The sequence below is a fragment of the Juglans regia genome, chromosome 6 (genome assembly GCF_001411555.2).
Source record: "Juglans regia cultivar Chandler chromosome 6, Walnut 2.0, whole genome shotgun sequence".
In the NCBI taxonomy this organism is placed as follows: domain Eukaryota; kingdom Viridiplantae; phylum Streptophyta; class Magnoliopsida; order Fagales; family Juglandaceae; genus Juglans; species Juglans regia.
This window is the reverse complement of record NC_049906.1, coordinates 10,484,028-10,493,322: the sequence shown is the minus strand read 5'-3', so window position 1 is coordinate 10,493,322 and position 9,295 is coordinate 10,484,028. Positions and strand designations below refer to the sequence as shown.

General features: G+C 39.3%; 1 protein-coding gene across 1 annotated transcript; it reads right to left on the bottom strand.

Annotated features, from left to right (window-relative positions):
- Positions 1–5,698: 5,698 nt before the first annotated feature.
- On the bottom strand, positions 5,699–7,805 carry LOC109010342 (cytochrome P450 CYP82D47-like). The gene is made up of 2 exons (XM_018991141.2): positions 6,794–7,805; positions 5,699–6,520 (listed from the first exon to the last, which is right to left on the bottom strand). Exons 1-2 carry the CDS (start codon positions 7,754–7,756, stop codon positions 5,900–5,902), a joined length of 1,584 nt encoding a protein of 527 aa, XP_018846686.1. The 5' UTR covers positions 7,757–7,805; the 3' UTR covers positions 5,699–5,899.
- Between the last annotated feature and the right edge of the window lie 1,490 nt (positions 7,806–9,295).

The following is a 9,295-nucleotide window of genomic DNA, read 5'->3' as shown; positions in this document are numbered from 1 at the left end:
CCCTGCCACAAACTATAATTGTTGCCTTTGTTCTGAGTAGATCACGTTGGTGACATATTGATTTATGTTTAGCTAGGCTATCCACAGAATGCATAACCCTACCACATGGGTAAATATGGTCTCCGCTTTGAGTGTATCACTTTGGTTACAAAATAATAATTTATGTTCTGCTTGGCTAACCGCATATATGCACAATCCTACCAAGGGATAAATATGGCCTCTATTTCTACTTTTGTTTCTATCTTTTATGTTGTTTAAGTTATGCATATGCCTAAGGTCTTTAGTATGCATTATTATTGTGATGAAAAGCTTTTGAAAATACCACTGCTACCTTTTTTTTTTTTTTGCATTCTATAACTATCTCATGTTTACATGTTAGTATAGGTTCGTTGCCTACTAAGTCAGTGGGCTCACCCCTTTATCCACCTTTTTTCTTACAGGTGAGTTTGATGGCACCTGATAAGATTATAAGAGAAATGTGAGATAAATGCCATGTGGCATAAGTGGATTTGTCTAAGTTAATTATGCTTGTGTTTAGTTTACTTTAATTGGAAGAATTTTTTAGACATATGATTTTGGAATACTTCTTTTATTATTTAAGTTTTATTATTGTAAATTTCAGGTTAAAAAGTTCAAGCTCGGGTTAAAGACATGACTATTATAGAAAGTCTCATATTCAACATGTGATTGGTATTCTTTTTTGTTCACCACACATTTTTTGGAGGCTTCCTATGCATTTAACGAATCCCTGCACTCCTTTTCATCATCAATATGTACATCAGTTTGCATCCACACCCCCATGCGCCACCTAAAGTCTTATGCCTGCTATCCACTTGTTCCACGTGCCATAGAGACTCCTTCTGTCCAATCATCAGTCAGATCCCCAAGTCCCAACAACCTAGCTGGCAAATTGGTCTTATTTCCAAACCCAAGATGGCATCTTCATCATCATCTTGAGTTTGAGCAAGGATGTTAAAATATTACCATATTTATGAAAACAATATATTCATAATATTCTTCCATATGTTTGGTAATATGACTTATTCTCTACCATATTTGGTTTATTGTTTAAATCAATTAGTATCGTTAATTTACTGTATTTCCATTCTTTTTCTAGCCTCATTCACATATGAATTGGGATAGATGTTATGTATTCAATAACAATGGAGAATAACGAAGATGTAGCCTTCAAAGTCTTTGTCCCTCCTTCTCTCTCGTCCATCTTCTTTCTATATATACATATAATTGTAATAACCGGGCTCTAGGCCTAGCCCTTTTGAAACCAGTCGGACACATGAAGCCGGCCCACGATTGCCAGTTGAGGGACTTGGAACGACGTCGTTTTGGTAAGTAACTCATTCCCTTTCAACCTTTTTCTTTTCTTTCTATCGGTTTCTTCTCCCTTCTTTTTTGTTTCTTTTCTTCATGTTTCCCAGTTGCTCTGCTTTCCGAAAACTCCTCCATCTCGTGTGCCTCAAAACAAAATACCTAATTGCTTTGGATCGCATCACATGTTCGACTAAACAGAATCAAAATATTTTCATTGGCTCGTAACAAAACTTTTAGAATTCCTTATTCGCTCTTTTGCATAGTTCAGAAATAAAGTGCACAAAACTAGCTCATGTCTATGCCAGTCATGACAGAAAAAATACTTTCTCTTATATTGAATTTTTGCATATGCAGAACAAACATCTGAAATCGTTTTTAGATTTCTTTTCAAAAATAAACATGAATATTTTCAAAATCAACCTCATTTCATTTCTTTTATGCAAAACTAGTTGTAACGACCCGACCCTATATTTTTTAGGGATAAAATTTGAATAATTTTATTAAGGCTCTATTATTATTATTATTATTATTATTATTATTATTATTACTATTATTATTTTCTGTCCAGCCCTTGAATCCTCTTCATATTACAACTCCTCTCGCCGGATTTTTTTTTTTTTTCTCTTCTTTGAATTTCAAACGAGAAATCTAATCCACTCACATGCACATGCACGTCTCTTTTTTTTCTGGGGTTTTCTTCTAGGTTCTGAAACATATATTCATACGCATGGCAAGCCACAAGTTCTCCACCGTAAATCCTCCTCTCACGCCTCAAACGTATGCATGCACGGCTCCTTTCTTTTCCTCCGCTTGCACGACATTGTATTTATTTATACACTCACGCACACAGAGCACTTGCCACAAACCTCCTCCCCTCAAACCGCAGCACACGTCCGAGAAGACAAGCTCCACCATCTCCCTCAAGCTCGTCCAGCAGACCACCTCTCCCTCCACCGTAAATCCCACTGCCGTGTTGGTTCACTTTTCCTCCACACACACAACCACTGCACGCCACCGGGAAACCGCAGCACCACCTTGCCGAAGCCAAGCAAACCACGTCGCAGCTCCTCCCTCTGGCCACCTCGTTGCCCAGATAGCCGAACCACCGCACGGCCCGCCCTCGAAAAAAGCCATAAACCGGCTGCCATCCTCCCCTGTTTTAGGCCCTCGAAACAGAGCACCCCCACTCAAACCAAGAACCACGTTTTGCCACTTTTGGGCCGCGACGCCACCATTGGCAGCAGCAGACGACGCCGGAGATCTATCCTCCACTGCCCTGTGACGCCACAGCAAACCGCCACCCTTGTTCTGTAAGTTCAAGCCGTGTTCTCCCTCTCTTTCATCCCGTAAACTCTCCCTCTCTCATAACTCTCTCTCACTCTCAGTTGCTTAGCCACCACTCGTCGGAGTTGACGCCGTGCCCAGCCACCAGAACCACCGTCGCGACTGCCTTCTTCCTCTCTCGGTGAGCATCACACCCCTCAACCCGAATGCATGCATCCCTTTCACACGTAAACCAAACCGGGTCATGCAACCCGTAAATCTTTCTTTTTCTTTAGGTTAGTTATATTACAAAAATGCCCCTCTATTTTATTTTCCCAAAATGCCCATGTACAGTATGTTGTTTTCCAAAAATATCCTTGCTTATTTAAGACTAACGGGTAAGGATATTTTAGTGTCAAGGAAGTGTTTAGGTTTAGAAAATATAGACTATTTTAGTAGTTAGGTTTTTAAATAGAATCACTTGTTTAATTAGAAATTTATGCAAAATACGTGTTTATTTTTTTATAGGCGACCGATTTCGTGCCAAAAAAATAGTGGATTAGCATTGCAAGGTAAGTAGCATGATCATATCCTTACGCTTATGTACAGTGAGCTGTTTGTCTTTTTATAAAAGATATTATGCATGTATGCCCTTTATTGGAAACCCTTTTTACGTACCCAAAACATGATAAAATTATGAAAAAGTCATGATTTTATGTGAAAGATTATTCATGAAATTATTTATGAAATGCATGATTTTATGTGAAGATTATTCATAAAATTATTTATAAAAGAAAAATCATGATTTTATGCAATGAAACACGTATCACGACATTTATGAAAGAATGCGATTTCGTTTGAAATCTATGATACGATATGACAAGTATGTATGTGATTTCTTTTGAAATCTATGAAATGACAAGTATGCAAGTATGATTTGATAAAATATGTAACGGCCTATGTTATGATATGAAAACGGTACCTATGTTATGGGTATATTGCATTGCCAGGTCGTACATGCTGGTAGTGCACCCAGTATTGTCTTCCTTATGTATAGATTCCACAACCCGCGGCCACGGGCGGAATCGGAATCTTTTTAGATTCGCTAACCCTAACTCACGGGGGTCAACAGTGGGTAACGGCCTATGATAAGTGAAAGATAAGTTAATGTTCATGCTCATGTTATTTATGCATGTATTTTTGAATACGCACGCTTTCCAAGACACATTATGTTTATTATGTTTACTGTATGATGTGTTGCTTATTGAGTATTCGACTCATTTTAGTTTGTTTTCATGTTTTTAAACCCCCCAGGTGATGACATTTATGAAGATGAGACTGCAGGACAGGACTTGACTCCGGGAGGCAAGGCTGAGGCCTAGACAGATTTTGCTATGATTATTTCTATGGTTTAAATAAATTATTTTGATAAGCACATAAGACTTCTGTATTTTTTAATAAATGCTTCCGCAGACTTTATTTTAAATTTTCAGTATTTATTGAAGTTTGTTATTTTATTGAATTTTTTCGTATCTGGCGCGTTGTTAAAAAGGAAAAGCTTTTTATATTTAAGTTTAGTAGTAGCACACTGGCTCCTCGAAAATTCTAAAATGTATTTTCGGGAACGGGGTGTTACACTCGTATATGAACCCCGCTTACCTGACTTCTTTGTATTATCAACACCTTGAGCCGGAACTCTAATAGTAACACCACCTAAACAAAAAAAAACATTTCTCCAACATTTAATAACCAATCTAGTAGGCTGCTATTTATTGAGTAATAAATCAAAACAGTCCCTTCACAGCTCAATAGCTATCCTAACAATTAAACCCGAACAACTCTCTCTTCAAACCATTCGCATTTAAAACCCAAAATAGCCACCACCTTCTATTAACACCAAACCAACTATAATTACTTCCAAAACCAACAACAGCAACTCCAATAATTAAAACATAACCCAACCCAAACTTCACTTCCAACCTTCGAATAAAAAAATTTCAGTGCAAGCATCAATACTCTAGTCATTCAACAATTCAAAACTTGCATGAAAGTTCAATACAACTAGTTCCAAAACACCCATCATTTTACACCAAAAAGTCTCAAATAATAATTCAAAAATAGTCTCACAAATCATCCAAAATTATACTCCTCAACATCCATAATTCCAACACACTCCACCGCTCCACCAAATAATACATCAACCCAAAAATAAAAGTCACAAAATCTTCTACTGAAAAGAATCTAGTGGTTTGCGCAAAGAGGAATTTATGTCTAAGTGTAATGCACGGCCAACCCAAGCAGCGTGTGTGTGTGCAATAGACAAACCGAAGGTAAGAAAATAAGAGGGTCTATGGGATGTGTAACAGCAAGTATAAGGACAAAATTAAGAGTAATATCAAAGAGTGGACGGATTAGATACCGAAAGTAAAAATAAAACAAATACTCCAGAGGATAGCTCCAACGAAGGCAGTATTCGAGACTCATGGAAACACTGCACAAAGCCGGAACCCAAAGGAAGAAAAATCACAAAATCAACTAAGAAGCACAGAGAAAACAACGGAAGGGAGGAGAAGTGACTCACTGCCGTGTAACCAAGTCAGCGGCACGAGGCTTGAAGACCCACGGAGACAGCAGCGCCAACCACGTAGACCAGAATTCTGTGTAGAGAAAAAAAAAATCTGGATGTTTCAAATGTGATGCGGGAAGGGATTTCTGTGAGGGGGAAACCGCATAAAACCAAACGACGTGGGGACGAGGCACACGAGATGGATGAATTTTCGGAAAGCAGAGCAACTAGGAAACATGAAGAAAAGAAACAGAAAAGAAGGGAGAAGAAACCGATGGAAAGAAAAGAAAAAGGCTGAAAGGGAAGGAGTTACTTACCAAAATGACGACGTTCCGAGTCCCTCAACTAGCGATCGTGGGCTGGCTTCGTGCGTCTGACTGGTTTCAAAAGGGCTGGGCCTAGAGCCCGGTTATTACATATATATTATTATCTTATATTTTTTCCGTCTTGAATTTTTTTCTATTTTTTACGTGAAGTAAAGATAACCAGAAAACTCTATCCGAGAAAAAAAAAAAAAAGTACGATTGAGCTTGGCACCAACTCTGGACCTATAGACCTTTATTCATAGAGTTTTGCTGCTTACAATTCGAAGTGTAGACACGCACATTACTTACTGTCAGACCACATTGATCATAAAAAATCGAGTACAAATATTTTTTCTTAGTGAGTACTAATGTGACAAACTTTCACATTTATTTGATATATCAACAAATACTAGTACTCTTGCAAATGAAATATTTCTTATTCGTAGAGGTTTGATGGCAAGCGAGGCTTGATGACAACATCAAGTGGAGTAGATTTGATGTTTGTTAGTCCAGCGCTTCCAGTCATATCTACCGGCAAGTTCGATGGGTTTGAAATTTCAAAGGCATGTATCAGATTAGCAAGACATAAGGACAACATTTTTAGGGCTAAAGATATGCCAGGGCACCCTCTTCTACCGCTACCGAAGGGGAGGAGCTCAAAGTTCTGACCCCTGACATCAACCTCCTTGTGGGTTGTGAGAAATCTCTCTGGCTTGAACTCTAATGGATCAGACCATACTCTAGGGTCGGTCTGGATCTTCCACATATTCACTATTATAAGGCTGCCTTTCTGAACGTGATAGCCACCTATGGTGCAGTCTTCTATGGCTTCTCTCGCTGTCGTAGGTCCAGGTGGGTATAGCCGTAATACCTCTTTAACAATGGCTTGGAGATATGACAACTTACTGATATCTTTTTCTGTGACTAGTCTTCCCTTTCCCACATGGACTTCCATTTCCTCCTGGGCTTTTCTTAAAGCATGGTGATTGTTCAACAGTAGGGCGACTGCCCATGTCAGAGAAACCATGGTTGTGTCTGCTCCTCCTACTATCATGGCCTACGTAGCATAGTTTGTGTTAAAAATATAATAGTTGTACGTACGTACATAACAAATCAAAAGGTGCTTAAACACAAGTTCACATTCAGGAGAGATTGATATTCCTTTCAAGGTTCAGTTTTGACTTGTTAAACCCAAATCATTGAGATAATTACTCGGAATCAGTGCTGCTTGCACAACTCTGTGTGTAGATGACTCATGGTCATACACGTGTATAAGTTATGGGCATGTGATTTGTGCATGGAATATATTTCACGACTTGAGAAAACTTACCAAACATGTGGCTTTGTTCACAGTGTCGGCATCAAAGCCAACAAGGTGATCTGCAGTACTATCAAGGACTGAAAGCATCACGTCCATGAAATCCTGCTGCTGATCTTTGGCCTCACCTGAAGCTCTCTTCTTCTGGTGCTCCTCCAACCACTCCGTTACGATAAAGTCCATATCTTTCGCTGTTCTCTTCATGGCCTTCTCGTGCCCGCCCAAATCCAACCACCCAAGATAAGGAATAGCATCCCCCACAACGAAAAGCCCGAGAAAGTGAAAGAATTCCCTGAACACCTTTTGACACCGTCGTGCGTGCTCGTCACTTGCAATAGTCGTACTAGAGCAGCGCTTTCCAACTACCTTTCTAAGAATCATGTTGAGAGAAAAGTCCCCAAACCATTGCTTCATCTCCACTAGGACATGATCGGACCCATCTTTCCTCTTGGTCCAGAGCTTGTACAACTCTTTCAAGGAAGTCTCCATCTCTGAGGCTCGAACATCCTTAAGCAGCTCAAGTCGGCGGTTAGAGAGAATCTCCATGGACGTTAACCTGCGGATTTCACGCCAGTAAGACCCATAGGGGCTGAGTCCGAAAAGGGCATAGTCATAGCTCAAGTGTTTTGCAGCAACAATTCTGGGGCGAGAACATAAGGCCACATCGTTGGTGGTGAAACATTCCTTCGCCACCTCCCAACTACTGATTACCAAAGCCGAACGTACCCCAATGCGTATGGAGAAGGCTGGTCCATATTTTTCTGCTAAGGATCCCAAAGTGATGTGTGGCAGCTGGGGCTGAGATCCGCCTAGCAGGTGCAAGTGACCAATTAGAGGCCATGCACCAGCAGCTTCGGGTGCTCTTTCGGTCTTAGTAGCAGGAGACAACCTTTTGATTATGGAGGAAACAAGAAGTATGGAAAATATTCCAGTTACGATTATATTTATACTTAGAATCTGGAGCTGGAAATCCATTGCAAACACCAGCTCAAGACTAGAAGTATGATCTTTGGTTAGATTTGAAGAAAATCTCCCTCAGTTTTACAGATTTTCTTCTTGTATGGATCACTCTATATATATGTTAGGACCGGCCGGTATGCATGTATTAGGTTTTAGCTAGTGTGCTGCAAAGTTTTATATAGCTTGCCGGCTTGGAGCTTAGGTAATTAACCCCTCCAACAATCTCTCCCACCCAATAATTAATACATGTAAATTTCATCCGCTATCCCAATCGATGCCGCCCTCGTGATTCAGCTCACACTAGCTACTCATGTGGCCTCATGATTCACCTCACACTAGCTACTCATGTGGCCTCATGATTCACCTCACACTAGCTAGGCTTTCAATCACTGAAACAAATATATGGATCCAAGTGTAATTAAATTCAAGTTAATAGGTACGCTGATAATTTATGCATTTTAAGTTGATCAATAAATAGTCCATATTTTGATCGTACATATATATATATATATATATATATCATGTATTTACATTACGTACGTACTTCTTTATAAGCATCTTCTTGAAGTTTTATGCTAATTCATGTGTGCGTGCAGTAAATTATCTTTATTATGCTTCGTCTTGGCCGTACGTGAGCGTAAGTTGAATCTTCACAAATCTCTCTCTTCTTTGTTATATATATGGTCACAAAAAGAAAGTGAAATGGTGAATAAAGCATAATTTAAATTATCTATATATTTTCATGTATTATTATGTTAACATGGTGCTCCATCAATGATATTATTGATAGCAGAAGAAGTTTTCATGAATTCCATCATATATTCGTATTAGAGGTGTTGTGTATTTATACACATACAAAAGGGAATCAATTCTGTTACAACAGAAACAGACGGATAAAGCAAATACAGCTAATAGAGTATTTCTAGAATATTCTAATCCTATTTACAGAGAAATGACTTTATACTTTAATACGCCCCCTCGAGTCAAGTGGGGTGTCAACAACATTTAGACTCGATCGAAAAGAAACAAACTTATCAGAAACCAAAGGTTTAGTAAACACATTAGCAAGTTGGTCTTTTGAACTGCAGAAAGAAACTTGCAGTGCTTGAGCAGCAACCCTATCCCTTACAAAATGATAGTCGATGTCCATGTGCTTCGTCCGTGAGTGATAGACTGGATTCGCAGACAGATACGTGGCGCCTATGTTATCACACCAAAGCAAAGGGGGTTTAGACAATGGAATTCCCAATTCTTTGAGCATTGTTTGCAGCCATATCAACTCAGCTGCAGTAGATGAGAGTGACTTATATTCAGCTTCCGTGCTTGATCGAGCCACAGTCTTTTGCTTTTTGGAGCTCCAAGAAATAATATGATTGCCCAGAAAAACAGCAAATCCTCCTGTCGAGCGTCTGTCGTCTGGGCAGCCTGCCCAATCTGCATCAGTGTAGGCTTGCAGAAAAATATTAGATCGTGACTTAAAAAATAAGCCATGGTTGATTGAGCCTTTAAGATACCGTAGTATTCTTTTTACAGCAGTCCAGTGAGGAGCTTTTG